This window comes from Apodemus sylvaticus, chromosome 16 (assembly GCF_947179515.1).
Source record: "Apodemus sylvaticus chromosome 16, mApoSyl1.1, whole genome shotgun sequence".
NCBI classification, from domain to species: Eukaryota; Metazoa; Chordata; class Mammalia; order Rodentia; family Muridae; genus Apodemus; species Apodemus sylvaticus.
Window position 1 is genome coordinate 50,782,584 of NC_067487.1, and position 25,753 is coordinate 50,808,336.

Genomic DNA, 25,753 nt, shown 5'->3' on the forward strand with positions numbered 1-25,753 from the left:
GGGATCCCAGGCAACAAGGGGAATGACATAGAAACACAGCTCCTGCCTTCACTTCACCTTTTCCTAGGTTGGCCTTCCATTTCTTTTGGACTTCACTGGACGAACTATCCTAGCACATTCAAAAGGTGACATATTCATTACTGCTACTCTTCTTTGGTCCTCCTGATATGAAGTTGCTTGGCATTCCAGGACGCATTGCCCTGACCCTCAAATTATGGATGAGAAACAATGGCCAGGAACAACATTTCCCCCAAAGTCAATGGTTAGCAGGGGCACAGCCAGGATTCCCTAAAAGTCATTCGCTGAATCTTCTAACCAGACCATTGGTACTATTGTGTAAAGATGCTTGTGGATACGACAAGCAATTTCTGGGGATAGTTCAGTTATTGTTGAGTGTGATGAAGACAAGTGTGACTGTTTCCAAGTAAGGGGAATTTCTGTGCTTAGAGTGTGGGAAGTCTAGGCAAGGATGAAGGCTGAGATGATGGACAGACAGGGGGTGAGACTTGCATGGCTTTGTTGGGGCGAGAACTGTGCTGGCAAACTGGAAGCATACAATGAGAAGTCAGTAACAGGGACTCTGTAGAAGCAGCTGTGAGGACATGCAAGATCTTCCAGCCTGCTGTTGGACACTGTTTCATGATGGCTGACTTTTTAGGTAGCTAAGACAGGTTGTATTCTTCAGTGAGCTTCCACTGGTCAATCGGATTACAATCCATCCCATCCCACCTATGGACCAAGATACTTTTTTCTAGTTGATGTAGCTTAATAGCTCCAGAAGGCCATTTGCTATATTTAATCCAAATGTACAACCCATTACAGATGGGACTTAGTTGCAGGGAGTTATATCACTGAGGCTATCCTGTTGGAAGGGATATAGGATTCGCTCCTTTCTGTCAGGAGAAAGTTGGACATGATGAACTAGGAGATCACCTCTTCCATGTGTTCCCATCATTATATGCCATGATCAAAGTTATAGAGTTAACTACCATAGGATAAAAATCTCTGAAACTGAGTGAAAACAAAAACAATTTTTGGTTTTACTTTCAAGGTGATTTTTTCTTAGAGATGGAAATTCGATATACTGGACAACCTCAAATTGTCCTCCTGATTCTTTCTTTGTGGGAAACTTATACCTGTCTGAATGTATGTGAGGCTGCTACTAAGAGCTCTTAGCTCTTAAGTGTGTGCTAGTATGTAAATATTCATGTCCGGGAACTGAAAGAAATGAACCTTCAAATGAACTTTAAAGCCTAATTCATATCCCAGGATTCCCTTAAATGGTATTTTTGGAAAATGAAGGGTGTTGTGACTCACCGTAATTCCCTCTCTATTATCTTGTATCACTTGTTAAAAATTTAAATAAGAACAACTTATTAAACAACCACCTGCATAGATTGCTACTGGGCAAAGATCATAGGGATGCACGCTATTTCTTGCTATGGTTCCTACACTTGAAGGTAAACAAAGAGCCCAGGCCACAACACTCTGCAGTCAACTACAAAGCATCAGTAAATGTAAGGAAGGTTAGGGCTGGAGATCATTTCTGAAGCACTTGACTAACAGGTACAGGGCTCTGTGTTCAAGTCCCAACACTGAAGGAAGGAAGGAAGAAAGGAAGGAAGGAAGGAAGGAAGGAAGGAAGGAAGGAAGGAAGGAAGGAAGGAAGGAAATATAGTTCTGTTACTATATAGGCAATTTTGCCAGTTAACAGCAAGTGAGCAGCCAGTGACGTCACACGAGGGTGAGCTTCATGACCAAGCCTCTCCTATGTCCTTTCTTGGATACTCTGAAACCATTCCTCCTTTTTATTTGCTCCCACACTTCTTTCTCCCCTTTCTCGCCAACTTCCTATATCATTCTCCCAAACTATTTCTACTCTTCCAGCTAAGTAACCTTGTAGGCAGGGTCTTATCTTCTAGGAAAAGCCTTCACCCTGCTACCATCTGTCCTCTTTTCCTGATTTCATTTGCTCACAATCCCATTCATGTATAAATGTTCTTTTTAAAATTCTACTTAATGTTTTCTGTCGCCTGGTAGAAAGGACACATTTTGGCTTTTTATGTCCCCCCAAAACTCTAGAACTTAAAGTGTTTCTAAGGCTCAGGAGAGGTACTTTATGCTTTGGTGAATTTTCAGGGCTTAAGCAGTCCTGCCCAGTCCAGGGACTGAATGAATAAAACCACAAACCCAGGAAGACACAGAACTGACAGTTTCCACATGATAAGTCAGGGTGAAATATGCAAATAACAGAGATGGGCTCATGAGAAGGTAGATGCCTCAAACAGTCATGCTTTTCCACCCACGACAATGCAGTGGACTGGAAACGCTTCCCTTGAGCTGCCCATATTGTAACCCAAACTACAGAAATAAAGGCAGACTGAAAAGAGCACTAAATGCTTGGGCACCAGAAATGTCTGGCGTAAGGGTACTTGAGAGATGGAGAGCTAGGGAAATGTCTGGAAATGTGGTTGCCGAGAGTACAATGAAGGTTTCCATTCAAGCTATTGAGGAGAAAAAAAGATGAAGACTTCCTGGCCTCAACTCTCATGAGTGGAGATGGTGTTCTTTCGAAGGCTTAAAGATAAATGCTTCTGAAATCTAGAAGCAAGATAGCCCAAGCTACCACTGCTCCAGGACTTCTCAGAAATGTGTATATTTTACTTCCTTAACTCCCTTTCTTATTAATAAAGATGGAATGGCGACAGTGTCCACCTCTTTGCATTGCTACACTGTTGTGTTACTTTTGTTTCCTTTCAGACAGGGTCTTACTCTGTAGTCCTGGCTGGCCTGGAAGTCACTGTGTAAACCATGTTAACTCTGAAGAACCCACTTGCCTCTGCCTCCCCAGTGTGGGGATTAGGTCACATAAATACAATGTTTAATTGGCAAACGTTAACATTTCTTAATGTCAGTGTTAAGTATATATTCTAATTTATATTAAAGCAATTCTTGAGATAGAAAGACCTGACACTGCGAATAAACTGTTCCTCTATTGAGAGCTAAGTAACTCAGGGTAACATTTGAACAGCATGACCTGGGAAATTCACTCCAGAGGAACTTTAAGTCGTTTGCCTCACACAATCTTTGCATTTCCCAGTATGCTTAGAAAAGTTCTTAATTTTCAAATGGGTGGGAAACACTCAGAGCCTGAAAGGAGGGATGCAGCTTTTGTTATTCTTTTTCTTCGGATTTTTGAAAAAAAAAAAAGATTTGGTACAGTGTTGATGGAGACAAAGAAAAGAATGCAATTACTAAATATAATATTTCCCGAACTCACTCCTACCTCAGACACAAACAGGCCCAGGGCGATGCTCCATTCTTTCTCCAAACTGGAGCACGCTGGGCTAATTAAAACCTTGTATATATTTTGAGAGATATCAGAAATGACGACCCTGAGGATGACGAACGTGATGACGAAGTTGTCAGATAATAATGTCAACTTGTATCTCTGATCCTCTAGCACTTCGTGCGTATTATCTAGTATATAGAGTCCACTGTTATGTGTGTGTGTGTGGGGGGGGGCAGTGCCACTCTAAGGATTTTCCAAAAAGACAAGAATTGGCAACTATTGATCAGCAACCAATACAATGATAACACTGTACCTGGGAAGTATTTTCACCTACTTTATTTAATATCCTCCTATTCTGTGTTTGGAGCATCAAGTGTCCTATCTGGGTCTTTTTGTTGGTCATAAGATTCTGAACCCAGTCTCAAGGATTTGGTTCAGAAATGCCCAGCAATAATTGTGATGAATTCCTTGACTTAAGTCCATAGGGGAATTTTGACTCTTTGTAACACTGATACAATGAGAAGTAGGCATTGGTAACATATAGGTTTTCTAGCTATGTATTAGCTTTCTTCCTCAATTGAAAAGGGACATGGCCTTAGAGCATAAGCTATTGGTGTTCTGTTCAGGAACTTTCCCTCTGCACCGATGTCCTCAAGGGTCTTCCCCAGTTTCTTTTCTATTAGCTTCAGAGTGTCTGGCTTTATGTGGAGGTCCTTGATCCATTTGGAGTTGAGCTTAGTACAAGAAGACAAGGATGGATCAATTTGCATTCTTCTGCATGCTGACCTCCAGTTGAACCAGCACCATTTGTTGAAAAGGCTATCTTTTTTCCATTGGATGTTTTCCGCCCCTGGCTCTAAGATCAAGAATTGACAAATGGGACCTCATAAAATTACAAAGTTTCTGTAAGGCAAAGAACACCATCAAAAGGGCAAATTGGTAACCAACAAATTGGGAAAAGATCTTCACCATCCCTACATCAGATAGAGGGCTAATATCTAATATATATAAAGAACTCAAGAAGTTAGACTCCAGAAAACCAAATAACCCTATTAAAAAATGGAGTACAGAGTTAAACAAAGAATTTTCACCTGAAGAACTTCAGATGGCGGAGAAGCATCTTAAAAAATGCTCAACTTCATTAGTCATTAGGGAAATGCAAATCAAAACAACCCTGAGATTTCACCTTACACCAGTCAGAATGGCTAAGATTAAAAATTCAGAAGACAGCAGGTGTTGGCAAGGATGTGGAGAAAGAGGAACACTCCTCCACTGCTGGTGGGGTTGCAAATTGGTACAACCACTCTGGAAATCAGTCTGGCAGTTCTTCCGAAAACTGGGCACCTCACTTCCAGAAGATCCTGCTATACCACTCCTGGGCATATACCCAGAGGATTCCCCACCATGTAATAAGGATACATGTTCCACTATGTTCATAGCAGCCCTATTTATAATTGCCAGAAGCTGGAAAGAACCCAGGTATCCCTCAACAGAAGAGTGGATGGAAAAAAATGTGGTATATATACACAATGAAGTACTATTCAGCCATTAGAAACAATGAATTCATGAAATTCTTAGGCAAATGGATGGAGCTGGAGAACATCATACTAAGTGAGGTAACCCAGACTCAAAAGATGAATCATGGTATGCACTCACTAATAAGTGGATATTAACCTAGAAAACTGGAATACCCAAAACATAATCCACATATCAAATGAGGTACAAGAAGAACGGAGGAGTGACCCCTTGTTCTGGAAAGACTCAGTGAAGCAGTATAGGGCAAAACCAGAACAGGGAAGTGGAAAGGGTTGGGTGGGAAAACAGAGGGAGGGAAGGGGGCTGATGGGACTTTCGGGGAGTGGGGGTCTAGAAAAGGGGAAATCATTTGAAATGTAAATAAAAAATATATCGAATAAAAAAAAAAAGAAAAAAAAAACCCATTTAGGAAAAAAAAAAAGAAAAGAAAAGAAACATGGCCTTGCTATCGGATCAATAACCAGCAGAGGGCTTCCCTCCACAGGAAATAGTATGTGAAAATACAGATAATGCTTGCTAGTTCCATTCTGATACCAAACACAAGGGGCAGCATCAGTCACCATAGGAAAATTGCTAGGTCAGGAGAGGCTGCCACCTGAGGTGGGAGAAACAGTGAACTTTGTCATTAGATTGTGTGTAGCGGAGTTCTACCCTTGCCTGGAAGTCCCTCTTTAACATCCAACACCACCAATGTGTGCTGTTAGAACACATTTTTATCTTTTTCTCATAGATCATTTAAAAAAAAAACCCTTTCCTAATGAGAATTTCAATGTTATTTAATGTTTGGGATGCTTTAAAATGTCTACATTCTTACAATGCTGGGATCAGTTTCTTTCTGCGTGACTTCATTCTTTTAAACGGCTTCCCCTCTTGCCCATAGAATCAATCTCTGAACACAGCTAGGATCTATTCCAGCATTTCTGTTCCCCGCCCACCCCTGCAGGTTAAAGGACAGTTTCATGTTTGTGGCCCGCGCAGTTTTCAGCTGACATTCTCAAGTACATTATCTTGCATGTTCCCATATTGAAAACAGATTGATAGCCCTGAGTTTTACCTTCAGAACCACACAAACACCTAAGAAAAAAAAAATTGATGGTATTGGGGGTGAGGTTTCAGCCCAGTGCTAAAGCACATGGCCAGCTTGCAGGAGACTCTGGTTTCAATCCCAGCAACACAAGACTAATCAAAGAACTTACTGATGATTTTCTATGTCAAGTACAATGAAACCAGTAAGCTCCGATAAGGTTGTGCTAACCTACCTTTGCAGCCACATGCTTAGAGCGAACACTCTTTGAATTGTCCTTTTCTGTTCCCTATGTCCTGGTCATGCCTCCATATTTGAGTCTTGTTGGTTTCTGGTTTCAGGTAATCTTCTCCTGACCCCCAAAGGAGAACACTATCTTCTTTTCTGTTTTGTTGTTGCAATTGCTTTTTCTTTTCTTTTAGACAAAGTCTCACTGCTCTAAAACTCCAACCTTATGTAGACAATGTTGTCTTCAACCTCATGGAGACCTGCCTGCCTCCTGAGTGCTGCAATGAAAGCCAGGCCCAGTCACCATATGCTTTGGAAGTGCTCATGATCAGGCCCAGGGGCTCCTAGGCGGTGATTGCTGCCCCTCCCCCAGACTAGAGCCCTCGCCCCACCCCTAGAGTCACTCAAGTACAACTGTCTGCATCTCAGTCTTATTCATTGTGCTTTCCCTCTTGGCTTGTGAGCTCTTTGAAACTGGCAGTTCGTTTCACGGTGTTTCCTGTGATTCATAAGGGCTAGAAGATGAAAATGTCCACTGACCAGATGCACGAGGACAACAATAATGAACGCATTCTGGAGAGGAAGCACTACGCTCATCGCTAACGTGGACTTTAAGGATTAAAGAATTTAAGGAAATGTATTGGAACTCTGTATAGTTAGGAAGGGGAAAACTGCTTCCAGAGCTCAGAACTCTGTACTTGACCTTTGGCTTTGCCAGCTAAATGAATCTTACACAGCATTCCATTCTTTCCACTCGAGTTATAACAAAGTATCCAAATCAGACTCAGACTAATCTCAATTAAGGATTATGCCACGTCATTTGTCTTTGCTGTTGTAATTCCAAGTACAAGTACAACTTCTACCAATCCCTGGTGAAAAAGTCATGTGGTGTGTCTGTGTGTGTGTGTGTGTGTGTGTGTTTATTACTCGATTATCCAAATAAAAGCCTGACAGCAGTATAAGCTATGAAGGAAGCAATAGGTAAAGGAAGAAAATCTCCTCTTACTATTCTAAGAGTTCAGCTAATAAAAGATTCATACAAACATGTAGTCAGACAAATCTTCTCATTTTCCCCAGAAAAGAGTCTTTTTATTAGGGAGGAGGGGGAATTCACAAGTTCGAGAGTACCTAGGTATTATTTTATGATATATATATATATATATATATATATATATATTCAAAAAACTTGGTTTCAGAGCTCAGAACTCAAGGGCTGCAAGCAGTCTCTATATAGTCATGAACATGTGTAATCTTTATTAAATTTTTATTAAAGTTATTAAGCATAAGACATCAGCAACATTTTCAGGCACGCCCAGAAAAAGCCCGCTGACACTGGGGTGATGGCTCCTTTGCCCCTAGATTTTCTCTCACTACAGGAAAATTTAAAAGGTGACCCAACAAAGCTAGCAATGAGGGGGCAGGGTTTCTCTGACGATGGCTCAATGACTCGCTCCGCTTTGGTCCTTACGTGTATTACAGTTCACTATCTCCTCGTGACTTGTGAAGCCCTTGCACAGGGGTCGCTCTCACTTCTTGAAGGAAGCCTCTGCCATATATGTGTTCATTTTAAAATATATATGAGTATATAATATAGCATATTTTATGAATAATATATACTACTCTTTTTATGCCACTCATGCATGGGACACACAGAATAAAAATATCTAAATAATTACTAGTTATTATTACTATTACAAAAAAAAACAAACTTAGTTCCTTTTCTTTAATAACCTGAAAGTGTTTAAACAAGTAGCCCACATCCTAAGAGAACCATTGTCCTCTTAAACACCTTGGTTGGTTGTGTTCAAGTGGAGCTTCAGTTTTGCTTTGTGCTTCAGAACACTGACAGCTGAAGATTAAGTTTCTTCTCGCCCTATTTTGACTAACTAGCATTTGGATACTTCACGTTTGAATCCTTGGCTTCCTGATTGACAGGATTCTATTCAGAGTAAACATTCTTTTCTTGATGGGATCAAAAGTATCCAGGTTAAAATAATTCAAAGTGTTTTTTCTGGACCAGAACTATGTATACATTACTTTCTGCTTGTCACTTTTCCTGTCCCCTCTACAGGGACAGAGGGAGTGACCTTCTGCTTGGGTTGTTTTGGCTTAAGACCTTAGAGACAAAAGCAAAAGCCCACTGGTCTAGGCTGGCTATCCCTCTACCTCTAGGACCACTACTAGATGTTATTCAAATAGCTCTAACTATGAAGTCATTCCCAGTGAGAAATTGCGCCAAGATATTTTATGATATTTTTTAAGTCTATAATAGTCTAAAGCTACCTGTTACTCAGAAGTTAACATTTTTCCATATTCCCTGTGGTTTCCTTTAAGCATACATTTCTTTAAACTTACTTATTCTAGTGTTTGTATTATTATTATTATTATTATTATTTTATTATTATTATTATTGCTTTTTGTTTTTTGGCAAGGATAAGGATTTATTCCCTGTTCAGCCACAAAATAGTGTTTTCTCTCAGCAGCCTTGGCTTTTCTTACATTTCCAATAAAGGCATCTAAATAGATTTTCTTTGAGGTTTATTCCTACATGAAGATTCTCAATTGAATATGATTACATAAAGAGGATGAAAATAGCAAAATTAAGGAACTTAGTGCAAGTGATATTGAGAATGACAAAGTTCTGAGAGGAGGCTGAAGCTACCTTCTTAACCTTGTTTTAAAATGAAAGGACTGCTCAAAAGTACTTTCTGTCCCTTCATCATGACTTGGTCCCCACATTGTCAGAGTTTGGGCATTTTTGCCTCTCTGCTGCCCTCTCCTGGCATCTCCTGACATCCTCTTCTGGACCTAGGATGGCCAGCCTACTCAGTGCCTTAGAGGAAGCATTGAAAAGGTGTGGATGTTACCTCGTGGAACACAGGCATGGCCGAGCTGTACAGAGTGAGAACTGACAGAAGTCTATCGCAGTCCTCCGCAGCCTCTACTCTCCCAGGTGAGAACAGGGGTAAGGAGCCAATGCGAGTATGGGGCAGGATTGCCCGACGGAATACTTGACCTGCTGACCCCACTTTACCGTTTCTATAACTTCCCTGTCTATAACTTATCTGCTTGCATTCTTGCAATGGTTCTGAATGCCAGGTACCCATATCTCTGTTCTCTACTTAGGAAATAAAGCTAAAGAGAATGGGGGTTCATACTTTCAGTTTTATCTAAAAGTGTCCCCACTGGTTTTACAACAAAACAAAACAAACAAACAAATAAAAGCCCCTTTCTACTCCTCCCAGGACTTCAGCAGGATAGACAGGTTCTAAGATTAGGTAGATGAGCCCTGAGGGACATGGCATCTTTTTTGGGGTCTCTCAAATCGCAGATAGTCAAGTATCAAGTCTCAACACCAGTATCACCATTGTTCTTGCTGGTAGGTTTTAGATTTTATGCATGTACTTGCTTTTCTAGACTACTGAGAAAAGAGGATTTTCCCTGCCCATGTTCCTACCTTGGTTTGCAAAACTTGGGAAGTCTCTGTGAATATGTGTGTGTGTGTGTGTGTTGGGGGATGTCTATTGTGGTCTGTAACAGCTCAGCGCTCCAAGCAGTTAATGACAGCTAATTAGTTTGCCATTCTAGATAAGCCCAGGGTCACAAACTAGTGCGAGGTACAAATGAGGCCTTCTTCACCCTAATTGCCTAATTCCAGCAGATAACGATTTCCTCTAGGAGCATCAGTGTTATGTAAAAGTCGCAGAGACATCCCAGGGACTGCTATACTTGTTATGGACCAGTTCTCTGACCTTGAGTGAATCCACTCTCCCCTGAGTTTGGTTTGGGCACCATCAAAGTGGTGTGGGGGAGGGGAGATACACTGACCACAGAGAAACCAAGATTGCTTATTGGTCAGGAATCACTCCACCGGTATCCTACATTGCTTTTGGGGGGAAGATGGCTACTCCACTTACAAGGTAGATACATGTACCCTCAAGGCAAAAACATCAGAGAAGAAAGGAATGTTGCCTTCTACTCTCGCCCCAACTTCGATTTTGACTATTGTGCATGGAAGTGGGGGAGGGTAGCAACTCCCCAGAGGGCTGCACTGAGTGTCTGAGCAAGGTCCCCGGGTTCCATAGAGTTGTGCTCACTAGGAACACTATGCATGTGCTCACAAAATATGCCTTCAGTATCCCCAAGAAGTAGCATACTTCCATCTTTGTTTGGACCAGTTATACTGAATCTGAGTTTCTAAACGAATCAAAACAATGAGAACAGCAAAACAAAACAAAACAAAAAAACAAAAAAAAACAAAAAACAAACAACAACAACAACAACAACAAAACCACCAAACAGTTTGTTCCTTGGAGATTAAATTTAACTAGGTAGGAACTTCTACTATTCTTCTTTTGATGAAGATCAAGACCCAAAGTGGTGAACTGTACACATACTAAACCAGTACATTGTGACATCATCATAAGCAGATGAGACAGAGAGAACCAGTGAAGAGAGAACCAATAGCTTAATAGTTATTAAAATGTGACCCCACCCCACTTGATGGAACAGTCAAGAAAGAAAACAACATTAATTATTTCAGAATCATCTGCCATGTGATGAACATAGATAAAGCTAGTCAGAGCATTGGTCAGGACATAGTTAATTTTCCACAAAGTAAAATCACTGAAAATCATGTAAGGGTCTCCTCCTCCTCCCCCTCCCCCTCCTCCTTCTCTTCCTCCTCCTTCTTCCTCCTCCCCCTCTTCCTCCTTCTCCTTTTCTTCCTTCTCCTCTTCAGATTATGGATTGGGGTTTAAAGAAGATATTTGAACCAAAAACTTGGTCTAACTTGGAGAATGTGCTAATTTTCTTCTGGTAATAATTTTAGAAATCATAGGTTTTCTTTTCCGGGCAATTATTTTAATGAATCAATTGAGGTTTCAAGAAACAATTAAATGAGCTCAATTTGGTCGCAAGTTCAGCAAAATGAGATCATCCTTCTGGATTTGGTTCAGTTGAGGTCAAGTCTCCTATCTAAAGTGGACTAATAGGCTAGGGATCATTTTCTTTTTATGTCCCTTACTTCCTTTGTATTGCTTCCTTCAGTATCTGTGGGTCCTTTTCCTGTGTGTGTGTGTGTGTGTGTGTGTGTGTGTGTTAGCATAAACATGCATGTGTGTGTAGATATATATGCATGTGGAGACCAGATGTCAATATCTGTATCTCTGTTAAACATTTTCCATCTGATAGTTATAGACAGGGTCTCTCTCACTGGGACCCTGGACTTCCTGACTAAGCCAGTAAGCCCTAATATCACTCTATTTTACTACCCTAGCACCGGGATTATAGGTGTTCCATGCCACATTCAGAGTTTCATGCAAACACTAGAGTCCTCCTGTTTGTATGACAAGTACTTCATGAACTAAACCATTTGCTGAGTCCTAGTCTAGTTCTAAATGAATATATATGTGTGTATATATATATATATATATATATATATATATATATATATATATATATATATATATATTCTTAGCTCTCTGACGTCTATCAACAACTAATAGAATAGAAATAATTTTCCTTCTTACATAAAACTGGGCATTGATTAATCAGGAATGCATCTTTTGAAATTTTAAGCATTTTTTAAACTTGTGTGTGTGTGTGTATGCTGCTGTATGTGTCCCATGGCGTACATGTGGAGATCAGAAGTCAACTTAAGATAGTTGGTTCTATTTCCACCAAATGGGTACTGGAGGTTTGAACTCAGGTTTAGGCTTAGAAACAATCACCTTTGCCTTTACTTGCTGAACCTTATTGCCAGTCTGAATTCTTCTTTTTTTCTGGTTTTGTTTGTTTATTTTTGAAACAATTCTCACTACAATGCTTGGGATAACCTCAGAATTGCTTTGTAGTAGCCTAGGCTGGTCTTGAACTTGTAATCCTTCTCCCTTAGGCCTCCAAGTATGAGGGTTGTAAGCTCATGCCAGTATGTTTGGCTTTGCCACTCCACATTAACCAAGCTATGTCCCATTGAGACAATGCAGAGAAGAACACAACAACAAAGATAGCATTGTATGAGGAATGAACTTCACCAGATACAAGTGTCTAAAATGATGGTAAACCAAGTCCAAGCACAAGTCACCTCTGTAAAAACATGGTACACCAGGAAATATTTCCCAAGGAATAGCAGAAATGCAAATCACGAGAGAGAGCATTTCTCAACCTGTGGGTGTCAATCCCTTTGAAGGCTGAATGGCCTTTTCAGAGGGTTACCCTACACCATCAGAAAAAAACAAATATGTATATCACGATTCGTAACAGTAGCAAAACTTAGAGTTAGGAATCAGCAGTGATTCCATACTAAGTGATTCCATAACTAAGTTATGGTTGGGGCTCACAACAACACGAGGAACTGTGTTATAGGGTCGCATCATTAGAAGGGTTGAGAGGCACTGTGTGAGACCAGTGGCAATGAAGAAACAGAAAGGGAGAACCTCACTTCTTTGAATTTTTAGAACCATAGCATAACCTGGGTGTTAAGAGCATGGCACAGAGATAAGGCTTCGTAAACAGACAGGAGACAAAGAAGCTCCCACAGGTCTCTTACCTGTGATGGTGGCTTTGTTGATGGATGGTTGGTTGCACATGGGTGATCTTCTGGCAAAGAAAGAAAACACAGAGTAGTAAATGTGTGGTGCTTTTTGACTTTAGTATCCTAAGTTGTTTGGAGTATACCATTCTAAACTAAACAATTATTCAAAAGCTGTGACATGAACCTAATGACATTAGTCAAATTAGCCAGTAAGGTTCTTAGATGCCCCTTCACGGTAGCTCAGATTACAGATAAAAAAGGGGGGAAAAAGAAAAGAAAAAGTCAACTTGTGCCCGGGTAGGGCATTCTTTTTTTTTTTTTTTTAAAGATGTATTTATTATATGTAAGTACACTGTAGCTGTAGCTGTCTTCAGACACACCAGAAGAGGGCATCAGATCTTATTACAGATGGTTGTGAGCTACCATGTGGTTGCTGGGAATTGAACTCAGGACCTCTGGAAGGGCAGCAGTCAGTGCTCTTAACCACTGAGCCATCTCACCAGCCCCAGAGAGGGCATTCTTATCGTCTGGTTGTATTCAACTGAGTTAGGGTATGCAGAACAAAATGGACTTTCTGAATGTGAAAATTTGGTCAATGAATAATAGTTTCTTCCGATGAAGTGTTAGAAACTGATTTCTGGTGCATAGTCTTGTGATTTCTAGTACATTCCTAGGAGTGAATGATTCCTTCTAAACTATGGTGTAAATAGGGACAGAATGTAAACGTTTCTCCTTTCCGCTTTGTTCACTGAGAAGCATCACTGGCACATCTGTGAGAGGAGTCTATTAATAGCTGGCCTAAACAGATGCCTTAGAAATTGTAGTGCCCTATAAAGCCATTGTATTTGAAGAGATTCCATTTGGTATTCTTCACTGCTTTCCTGTTCTTTGACAGCTCCCATGAGATGATTGTAAAAACCCTTAGGAAAATGCCTGTTGTACCACTAACCTGCATCCTCTATTAAGACCAACACAGTGTGTATAGTATTCATTCTGTCAGTGCTAACTAAATTGAGTTGAAAAGCAAAATCATTTATAAGACATCCTATAAATGATTTGGAAATAGAACTTTTTAAGGTTCTTTCCTATAGCTGACAGCCTTCAAAGGACAGAAATTTTTAAAAATCCTTCAAGAAACGCATATGTTGCAAGATGTCTTCAAAACACCTAAGGTCTTTTTGGAGTGTGTGCATGTGTGTGCACACACACACTTTTTCTAGTGGTTAGCCCTTACTGAGGGCTTGATGTGGGCCAGATCCTGTGCTGTGTACTTTAACTCTCACTTAATCCTTACGACAAGCTTCCAGGCAGGTAAGTGCTCTCTCTCTCTCTCTCTCTCTCTCTCTCTCTCTCTCTCTCTCTGTGTGTGTGTGTGTGTGTGTGTGTGTGTGTGTAGCTAATAAGGAAAGCAACAAGTTTTGAAAAGTTGAAATTTTTGGGTATTGAAGCTGAGGTTTGAACGAGTATACTCTGGCATAAACATTATACTGTGCTCTGCTATCTCTTAGGAGTGTGCATGCATTGCATGTGCATGTACATATGTGTGAAGAGGGGTGAGAAGAGAAGAGACACGGACAACCACACATGTCTGCACTTTGTGGCTAGCACGTTCCATTTCTCCTGCTGAAAGGCTGTGCCTCCCACCTGAGCTGCAGGCTACCTGACACTGTGTCTGCTTTGACAGGCTCCACTCAGCCTCCTGGCTGCAGCACTGTGCTTTAGTTTATGGTTGGATGTTTTACATTTAAACTTTGTGTATGTCTGAAAATGTACCAAGATTTATGTCTGAATTAGATTATATTTTATTGTAAAACAAAAAGTGGAAATGAGAACTTAATAAATGCTTCATTAAACATGAGTTTATTGTCTTAGATGGCTGCTCTGGTCTAGGTAGTATGGTAATGTTCTGGCTGAAGTTTTTTTTAATGCACACGTGACAAAGTATGTTTAGGGTGGCATTGCTGTAGTCTAGAGTTTATTCAAATGACTTATATATTGATAAGAATTTTCAGTCCTTGCTCCATAAAAATTTAGAAACTAGTCCCTTGGCATGGTATTAGCAAACAAAGATATTATACTTTTGTATAGTTATAGAAAACAAAATCATTGCCTTGTTACTATTTATCTTTTCCTAGAATCAGTTCTATGGCTTACATGTAGGAATCTAGCACCCCAAAGAGTAACAATAATACATAAATATTGACCATTAGATCCACCAGGATGTCGGTATATCATTTAGTGAAGAATGAGCCAACCCTCACTTCTGGAAATGAATATATATATTCATACTAAAGGTATGGTAGTACCTTTAAAGATGCTAAAGATACTAAAGGTAGTACCTTTAAAGATGCTAAATGTTTGCCCAAAAGAGGAGGGAGGGAGGGAGGGAGGGAGGGAGGGAGGGAGGGAGGGAGTGGGTGAGGGAGGGAGGGAAACTTACTTGCTGGGTGCTCGATCTTGCAAATTAGTTAATGCAGCAAAGTTGTTTCGTACAGTTCGAAGACTGGCCAAGACCTGTAATTAAAAAAAAGAAGAAGAGAAAAAAAGAATTGCGTAGTGTTCTTGAACTGGGGCTGGTTGGGGTATAAACAAACATATTTTCTAAAGAAAAAAGTCATTGTGCTTGCAACTCAGTTTCATATACCATTATGGAATTTTCCAGAACTTAGTAAATTTTTAATCCTGGTTAGGAAATCCAGGGAGGTTAAACTCCCAGCACTTTGTAGAAACCCCTCTCACTGACTTTGTTTCTGGTAACAGTAGTGGTATTATTCCCCAATCCTTTAGTCCTCAGTACAATGTCCCCAGCAAAAATGTGGTTGCATTTCATGCAATTATGAAATACTATAATACAAAATATCATGAAAATCTCAGATTAGTGATAAAAAAAAAAGTAAAACTAGTCTCCAATTCCCTTAGAAAACTACATCAAGACCCCCAAGATCTCAGGTCATCAGGCTAAGTGAATCTTCAGTTGTTTGTCCATCTTTGCATAGGGCTATGCTAGCTAGTTGTCCACAGAGACGCTTTGCCTCTGGGGAGATTGTGGGCATTGTGGAGTATAAGAAGTTCCCAGAAAGGCGCTGATTACAGAAAACACTAGTGCTGTGTTTAAAGGGACTATTCTGTATGCTGTCCTGCATGAAGAAACTGTTCAATAAGATGGTGTTGAAGAAATGAAATATGGATGCAATAGATCCACACGTATGTGGATATTCCAGCAAGTAGATGCTCCCAAGTCTGATAGCTCCTTCTTTATTCCAACTCAAATCAGAAATAAAAGATGGCTAAGGAATGGGAAGCCAGCCATGGGGAGAAGTTACAAGAGCCTGTTGACCCTGTATGCTCCTTGAACCAGCTACTTTCTTGGGGGTGGACTCCATAGTAAGATTAGATGCATCAATAAGACTTCAGTGCCTGTTAAGAGTTCACACATGATGAGTTAAGACTTCACATGTCCTGGTATAAGTCATGTGATAAATGCACATACTTGGTATGACACGTTCTGTGTAAAAGAGAGTGCTGCCTCCCCGTTAGGGTTGCTTGGACAGTTAACAGAAACTACAGGTTAATGCCAATGACATTGCATAAGCAAAAAGTATGTGGTGACCGTGTGTTTATTATGGAAACTTCCATTTAATTATCTGGACCATGGGAAGTTTGCTTAATGCTTATCAGTGGCAATACACAGAACCCTCAGTTTTCTAACTGACCTAGGGGTTTGAGAACTGTGCCCCGTGTTTCTTCATCGGACAGTGGCCCAGACGAAAGCCACTCTGTGTCTCCGGCGTTTGTTTTCTGGAGGCTGACGGGAACTTGTGCAAGTCAAAGGGAGCTGTTTATGCTCTGCACCAGTGGTGACCTTCAGCGGTCCCCCTGAAGGAGTTCATGGAGCCTCCTAGTAAGCCAGCCAGTCATTGGAAAACCTGGCTCATTATCACACACAACTCTGAAAGGTCACACCGCCTGTGACGGAGTATCCAAATAGCTAGCTGCTGACGTCAGACCATAGTGACTTTCATGAGGCATGAAATTCTGAATGATGCAGAAATAAAAAGATTAACGATCCAGTCGTGAAATCATGACAACTTAATTTGTGTTCTAAGATGTGAACAGCAAACATGCTAATAAAGTATTTAAATACAATTAAATTGCGTCAGCTGGCTGGCTATTCCCTATTCTAGAAAAAAGATTTTAACCTCAGAATTTTGAGATCTTTAATCAAAACAGTTTTGTGTTTACCCAACAGCATCTGGCCATTGGGTAGTAGTAGTAGTAGTAGTAGTAGTAGTAGTAATTTAGTAATTTAGTATTTTTACAGGTAATTCATAGTTTATAATCATTTGAAAAAATGATTCAGGAAAACATTAATTTATGAATGAAATCTTTTCTGTAGAGAGGTTTGTTTTGCTTTGAGATGGGTCTCACTGTACAGCCCTGGCCGTCTAAGAATTCACTGTTATAGACTCTACTGGCCTCCAATGAAGAGATCTACCTGCCCCACTCCTGGGCTGCTTGGATTAAAGATGCTAACTACCATACCTTACCTGTCTGTCAGCTTTGAACTTTTGTTATACTAGTAAGATATTAAACTGAATTTTTGGGGGGTTTAGTATGCACATTTTTTGCATTTATTTTAGATAATTCCTATCTTTTAGATATCGAAGAATTTAAACAACAACAACAACAATGTTGTCAGGTAAATTATACTGTGCTCCATAATCTGGAAAAAATCAAATGATTGCTATTTTGGTGGACAGACAGATGAATGGAATGAGACAGACAAATGGATTTGGGAAGGGGCATTTAAGCAGTATTTGAAGCACTGACGCTATTCCATTTTTAAACTTTGTTTTACTATTATTATTTCTGCTCTAGATATTTACTACACAGATTGTATGACACATTTCAAAATGAAACAGGAAAACAACCTCCCCCAGGCTCCAGCTGCCGGCCTTTGGCCTGCTGATTTTTAGCCTATAGTTTTGCATATGCAACTGTATACTCTGTTGTGGTAAATGACATTTGAAGACACACAGATGTGAGTACAAGAACATTGTTTTGGTTTGTGGCGGGACAAAAATGGTTTTCTATTTAAGCGTTAAGAATATCTTCCACTCTTGTAAGCTATATGATCCTGGCACAAACGTAAATAGAAGTTTCTCAGATGAATCCGTCACACATGGTGTTGCCCTGGGCCTGGGTGACTAACTGACATTCTCTATAGAAATGTCACAAAGTTCTTCTCTTAAACACTCTTGTCCCGCAGGACACTGGACAGAAGCCAGCCTTGAGAGAGGAAGAGCAAAAGAGGAAAAGGGTTCAGCAGAACCCCTGGGTGAAGGGTTAAGCTCTTAGGTTCTTTTGTGTTCTAGGGTAGCCATAGACTCAGAGGCCAGCCTTAGACGCTGCAGGCAGGCTCTGCAGTGCCCAGGATTCTCCTGCCTTTCTAAAGCTTAATATCAAAGAGTCCCTACAGTTTCTTCCAGATGGCTTAGGCTTAAAAATTAAAGTCATTGCTTTCTCTTCAGCCATCTCCAGCAAGTGTGTAATTGCTTAAGGTAACAAACAAACAAAAAAGGAATGCTGAAAAATTCTAAATCCTGACAATGAGCGTGCTAATACTACAGGAAAATATTGTTCACGGACTAGGCCACAGCATGGGAACATTTACACACACACACACACACACACACACACACACACACACACACACACACACATGTCTCAGGTTCTTTGGGTGCTTTCAAACATTTCCTAGCCAATGGGATTCACTGATGTTGGCAGAAAAAAATTCCTGGCTTCATTAAACAGTTAAAGTGAACGAATAAAATGTTTTCTGGGATTTTTTTTCCCAGCTCATGCACAGCATATGCCACTGGGTGGCAGCACAACACAGGCTGTGACATATAGGGCAGGGAGGAGATGGTGTGTCCTTGTGAGGTCAAAGACTTTTAGGAGTCGCTTCAGGAAACAAACAATTAGTGGAGAATTATTTACAGGATTAAAAAAAAAAGTTTCCTCTGTTGAAAAATCAAACCTCTTTCCAAGTTATACTTTTATTAAAACACACGAGGTAATTGATTCTCTATGTCAGAGAGTTCTGGGTGCTTTCATAATCCCAGCCTAGTAAGAATATACAAGGTTGCTAGCTATAATTCATCCTGATGATACACAAGTTGTTTTGGTTGTTGATTTGTTTGTTTGCTTTATAAAAGTGAAATGAAAAGCAAATGAAAGAAAACAATGAACTTTCCCCATTGCCCCATGCAGTCAATGAACTTGGCTACAAGATCACTGCTATGGAGGTGGAACGGGAAGGGATCTACAGGAGCTTACAAATATATTGTTGGCGACCTAACCCTAATGGAACACTAACTTCTGTTGTGTTAACAATAGCCACTGTATCCATGCCCTCCCTCTGCCACCCCAAAACTATCTAGCTGTCATAGTTTGGTACAAGCAAGACAACACATTTGCTCCTATTTTCAGAACAGCTGTATCTCCTGCATCCAAAGGGGACAAGGGTGTTGGTTGCTAGGCTTTGAATGCTTGTTAGCAGGTTTAGGTTTCAGAAAGCAGCCCAAGCCAGTGGGGCTGAGGAAAGTAAGCAGTTGAATGCAGAGTGGGCTCCCCAGAACAGCTATAACTCTTTCCTCTTCATCAGCCCTAAGGGCTCTGGCTAAATCGTTGCTATGTTCAAAGGGAAGAGATGAACAGTGGACATGAGGGACAGGTAAGAGGGATTCCTTCACGCCTAAGAAAACACACTGAAAGATTTGAGCACAGAGCAGAATCATTCTAAGGTAAAACATACAAGCTAACTAAAGCTGGCACATTTTTTTTCCCTGTGGACCAGGGTGCCTCAGGGCTTTCATAAAAGTTCAAAAGTTCAAAACTTAAGAGTAAAAAAGAGTTTAGATGTTAGCTAGTACCTAAATCTGGTTATAATTTGGACATTTCAATAACAGATGGATTCTGTAGATATTCCTAAACACTATTTTAAACACTTTAGGTCATTTTATCATCTCACATCTCACATTCTATCACAGAGTTGAAATATTTTCTTCTCTTACACATGAAGAACCCAAATGTGTTGCTCAGTTAAATCTTTGTACAAATAACACATGTGAAAAAGGAGTAAATAAAGTATCAGGTTGAGCAGGATTATTGAATTTCAAATGCAGATCATGTACTAATTATACCAGATGTAATTTAATCCACGATATAGTCTCCGTCTGGTGCTAATTCCAGTTTAAGGAGATAGCGGCCCGCTAAGTACGTACTATCTCCCTTAGATAACTTGTTATTTGAAGTACAGACACTCCCCGGGTCTAACAGCCTTACACAAAGCACATCTGCAGGGCTAAGGTTTCATTCTCCAGCATTGCCTTTTAGTTATTTGAATGAGCCAAACAATTTGCATCTACACCAGTGTACGTAATAAAGTCATTGAGAATCAGAATAAAATCTCCACGTCAAATGTGTCAATCTTTGAGACGCCTCCACACTTCAAGGTCTGCTTACCTGAGCAAACGGAGTTACAATCAAGTCATCTCCATGTCTGAAAAACAAACCAGAGGCAGTGTTAGAAGGCTCTGAGAGTTCTCTGACCACTTTTGATCAATATTAAATCATACGTTCCATTGCAAGAAAATCCCAGTGGTTATTACAGTATTTCCATCTTTATCTTCAGTACATGTCCTTCCCAGCCTCTGGGTTGAAAACATGTTGTCCGGGATGTTAACCATTGTCCATCTCCCCTGGACAAAAGAGGGTCTCCTTAGTTACCAACCGGTGTCAGCGTTGCTTTTTAAGCACAAAGGATGTGCTGTAAGTGGAAAAGGGTTCTCAGCTCTGGGCCTGCACCTTTCTCTAGACTTCCCATTGTAGATGTTAGCCAGGAATGCTGTGCAAAGAACCAGCTACTGAACTGGCTTCTGTGAGAGCACCCTGGGCCATCTAACATTTGTAGGTGATTAGCATCAAGTGATCTGTACGGTCATGTGTAAGCCTTGGATAGGCCAGGAGTTGTACATAACATAGGCGTGTGCATCATCTACTAATAAAAAACCCTACGAAACTGTTCAACTGGCTCGTGTTCCAGTCACTGTACTTGCAGGGGAATATTACCCTGTGGGTGCTGTTGCTAGGGTAACGTCAGCTCCAGGAGACTAGGGATGTAAGAGCAAGGTGTCAGTGTGACATGTCTTGGGGAAGCAGGGAAATGCAAGAAGTCACATGGCATTCTTCTTGGAAGAAAGTGGGAAAACCTCGGACCTGAGACTCTGCAATATTTCCCAGCATCGTTAAGTCGAAGAAAAGATGTCTTAAATCTCAGTGGTTATTTCTTAATCTAGCCAGTCACAACCTGTTTTATTTATTTCTGTCACTTCATTTTATTTATCTTGAAAGATAGAGTTTGCTTAGTATAGCATGCTGATGTTGAATCTGTAATGTGCCTACCTTGGGCCTGTTGGTACTGAGATTTCTAATGAGCACTGCCGCACCCACATCAGAAAAATATTTTATTTTTTCATTAAATGAATGTAGTTATTTTGCATATGTCTTTCTTGACATAACCTTCATTGAGAACAGTTCATTTGAACTGTCAGCTTATACCTGAGCAAGTGAAAAGGATCCACATTCCCCAAACCAGCTCCTAGAAGGCTTGTGGTACAAGGAGCGGAGAGATGATTTTACAATAGGCTAATGATGAGGACCACCTTTGTGGCAAGCAGTTTGGTACCTAGGGAATAACTACAGAAAGAAATGCATGCAGAAACTTCCAGAACGTACAGAATAAGCCACTACAGGTCACTAGTGTTCCATTGGTCTTGAGTCTTCTGAAATGGAAGGAGGTGTCCTCTGTTTGTTCCCCTACTCTGATCCCCAGAGCAAACTAAAAGCCATGCTTGTGGCCACAGGGAGCCCCACATTTCAGTCTCAAAAGAGAAGGACCTGCTGGCTCCTGGGCCAGTTCTACTGGGGATCTGCAGGACAGGCTCAGTGGCATGTGTTGACAAGGAAAACAACAGTGTTCTCATCCTTCGCACCTGGTCACCTGACTCTCACCTCTGTAGTCCTCACCATGCTGTTTTCCATTCTCGATATTTCTGAACTAAATAACCTGAAATATAGACAAGAGACTCAAAAAAGCAAGCCTTCTTACGTACAGCACTTACATACGGAGACGGGCCATCTAAAAGACCACGCTCAGCCAGATTCAGCTCCCGGTATGATTCCCTCAGTAACTGTTTCAAGACTGGAATCGAGAGACATTGGCCTTGTTTCAGTGATGGAGGCCTTTATGATGTTTCTTTCTTTTCCTTTCATTTTCCTTCCTTCCTCCTTTCTCTCCCTCCTTCTTTTCTTTCTATCTTTCTTATAAACACAGCATGCAATGCTGGCTGGGCTGCAGCTTGTTATGTAGCTCAGGCTAGCCTTGAACTCTCAGAGATTCACCTACCTCTGCCTACTGCATGCTGGGATAAAAGCCATGTCTCACTCACCAGACCCTGTTATTTCTTAAAGTAAGAGTTCAAACCTGATGGTACATATCTATAATCTCTGCTACTCAGGAAGATGAGGCAGAAAGAACAAAAAATCAGTGCCTGGTTATCACTACAGAGTGAGTTCAAGTACAGCCTGGGTAAGTTAGCAAGATCCTGACTCAAAAACAAATGTATTTAAAGGTTTGAGATATACTTCAATAGTTTACATGAAGTCCTGTGCTCAATCTATAGTACCAAATACATATAACACACACACACACTCACATACACACACACATATACACGCATGCATGTATGCACAAATAAATACCCACAAATTTTATAAAAATATTTTTATCAATATAATATAAATTTAAATCATGATAATAATTGTAAATAGTCACCAACCATATGCAACAATAATGAATATTTGTCAAATAAATCACTGTGCAAAGAAGTTCAGAGTTGAGTATCTCCTAGTTATTATCTATTTTGGTTGAGGAAAGCGGGGTGCCAAGAAACACAAAATCTTATGTCTATAAAGAAATTTGAAGAGGATTCAAATTCAAGTCCTTTGAATTCAGAACTCTGCCCTTGCACATATGTGATTCTCCATCTACCATGTACTTACAGATGCCAAAAGCACACCAGAAAACAGCGCTGACTCCAAGGATAGCTCTCAGTTCGTGAAAACATCATTAAACTGATAATCAGACATTAATACAGAGTAACAAAATATAATTAGACAGCAACATACGAACAACTAAACACCATCTCAGCCCTGACTTAAAACCAGCTCAGCCTTCCTAATGACTTTCACAGCCCACAATCTTAAACTAAATAACAGAGAAATTAGTAAAAGAGCATTTACTTTTTGATCTAGAAATAGAATTCTGGGCAATAGTTAACTCACATGCTTACAAACAGGGCACAAGCTCTCTGAAGATGGCATATGATATTTGTATGTTAATATATATAAGTTAACCTGTATATATATAAAATGTGTAAAGAGACTTTTCAGGCTCTTGTTTTGTGATTATAGACATTTATTTTTCTGCTAAGTTTCAAAAAGAAAAAATGACCTGAGAGGACAGAATCCCATCTATAAATGGGCATTCAGAAAACTGACTCTATTTAGCCTCTTCTACAGGGAAACTTTTTATGAGGCACTAGCCCTGTAAGTACTGCAAATGACTTCACATAGTTAAAGAATTTCATGTAAGGGCTGACCACACAGCTCAGTGATATAGCAGTTGTTTAGCCTGAGTGAGGCCTTGGGTTCCACCCAGTACCCTCCTCCTCTATGATATCCATATATCCATATATTTTTATCATCTAACTGCAGAAAATGTGACATTATCAGATGCCTGGTGTTCTATAATTTAAAACATATCCTTACTTCGTTTTTTTCATCTTGCTACTGCCTCTTTATTTTTTTTATTTTTGGATTCAAATGGACATATTTATTCATACATATAGATATTATATATGTAACAATAAATAATGTACAGGTCAAAAATTTGAGGTGGAGGAAGTGGTTATAGGAAGAGTGTAACAGGTAGTAATAGTAGAAATTTTATAAATTTATAGTGCTCATACATGGAATTCTCAAAAAAAATTTTCACTTTAAATTTATTTAAAAAACATTTCATTTCCAATCTTGACATAATGCAGGTGACTTGGGCTCCAAGTTTGTTGCTAACACCGACTGATGTTTCTTAATCCATCCTATTATCAAACACATCAACTTGAACATCACTAGACCTGTCTGCCCCTATCCTTACTTCTTGTTAACTATTTAATAATGAGTAAGCAACACAATCATTAGAATTCACATAACTACATTATAAAGAAGCTGCTGCACTCATCAGGTTAAATGTACAAGAACCAATGGATGCTTGAGGAGGTGCTGATTAGCACTCATCACTGGAGAAATGCAAATTTAAACCAAGAGAGCAGCTCTCACGTCTTACTAAGCTGATTTCATTTTCATTTTCAAGGTGAAAGATCACGTGTCTCCATATCAGAGGCAGGGCAATGGGCTCATAAAAAGGCACAAGGTCAGAGATGTCTCAAGGAAAGATCAAAGCTGACAATGAAGCAGAGGTGCGAGGAACTTTTTGCACTGTGCCTGGGATTAGAGATGGGGACAGTCTCAGAACTAAGAGTGGGGGTCCATCCAAAATTGAAAGTACTGCCCCGAAACATCCATCATCCGTTTCTGGGTGTACAGACAATAAAAAATGGAAAGAGTGTGTCATAGAGATCCACAATAGCCACAACACAAACTCATCTTAAGTGTCTATCATGGGGTGGAAATGCATGGTATGCCTATCTCAAAGGATACTGCTCAGGTTTTAAAAAGATAATTGCTTGTTATAAGAGCTGTGAACTTGAGGTAGGCTATGCTCAGGATAATAAGACAGAGAAATTCTGCTTGGTATCACATACATGTGGACTCTAAAACAAAAACAAAGCAAAAAACGAAACCCTGAATGTACAAGAAGAGAGTGTGAAATGTTGGCTGTAGGGGCCAGGAAATGGTGTTGGGCTTAAAAGGCCCTCTGGGGAATAAAGTTCATAAAATTCACAGGACAGATTGTTGACTATAACAATCAATAATGCACGGCACACTTGAAAATCTCTAACAAGGTGATTTTAGATATCCTCATCACAAAAGCAGTAAATAGATCATATGATAGATACATTAATGAACTCAGCCTAATGTTTACACAGTTTAGACTCCTGTTAAAACTGTTATTGCATATCTTAAACACAGACAACTTCTCATTTGCAGCCTAAAAAATACATTTAAGAATGAATTAAGAGCCTGATCTTTGAATCAACACACCGAACCAAACCTTCAGACCAGGTAGAGTGGCACATGTCTAGCACTTGGAAAGTGGAGGCAGGGGGACCAGGAGTTCGCTCTACAGTACTCAAAGCCAGCCTGGGTGACAGGAGACCCAGTTTCAGAAAGAACAAATAAAGCTAGGGAGATGGATCTACCAGCAAAGCTTGCCTCACAAACCTGAGGGCTTCAATTTGATTCCTAGAATCCACATAAAAAAAAAAAAATCCAGGCATGGTGGTGCATTCTTGTAATCACAGCATTGGAAAAAATGGATCCCTAGAGCTCACCGTGAGGCCACCCACCCTACTCTATTTGATGAGCTCCGGACCACTGAAGAGCCCTGTCTTGAAACAAAATGGGGATGATACCTAAGGTTTTCCTCAGGTCTCCACATATGTGTCCTTCATGTCCATATACAAGCATCTGCATACACATAAACATACATACATACATACACATGCCTCAAAAATCAATAAGTAAACATATAAACCCTAAAGCATAAATCCTTAGTTTTTGCTTCAAATATCCTCAGATCTTCATTAAGAGTGTGAATTGAAGGCTGGAGAGATGGCTCAGCAGTTAAGAGCATACTGACTGTTCCTTCCAGAGGTCCTGAGTTCAATTTCCAGCAACCATCTGTAATGGGATCTGATGCCCTCTTCTGGGGTATGTGAAAACAGCATACTCACGTTAAATAAATCTTTAACAAATAATCTGCATTGATGATGAGACATAAAACTGAGAAGTTATTATACAATATAAGCAAACCCCCTGTGGTCTAATACCAAAT

At 40.1% G+C, this 25,753-nt stretch overlaps 1 protein-coding gene across 2 annotated transcripts in view; it reads right to left on the minus strand.

Annotated features, from left to right (window-relative positions):
* The window catches only part of Pde4d (phosphodiesterase 4D), a 529,631-nt gene that overhangs the window by 170,923 nt on the left and 332,955 nt on the right, over positions 1–25,753 (minus strand). For both annotated transcript variants that reach the window (XM_052160119.1, XM_052160120.1), the window contains exons 3-5: positions 20,143–20,179; positions 15,056–15,129; positions 12,631–12,680 (exon numbers count right to left, since the gene is read on the minus strand). In XM_052160119.1, coding sequence (XP_052016079.1) covers positions 12,631–12,680; positions 15,056–15,129; positions 20,143–20,179 — 161 coding nt within the window. The remainder of the gene's footprint in view (positions 1–12,630; positions 12,681–15,055; positions 15,130–20,142; positions 20,180–25,753) is intronic.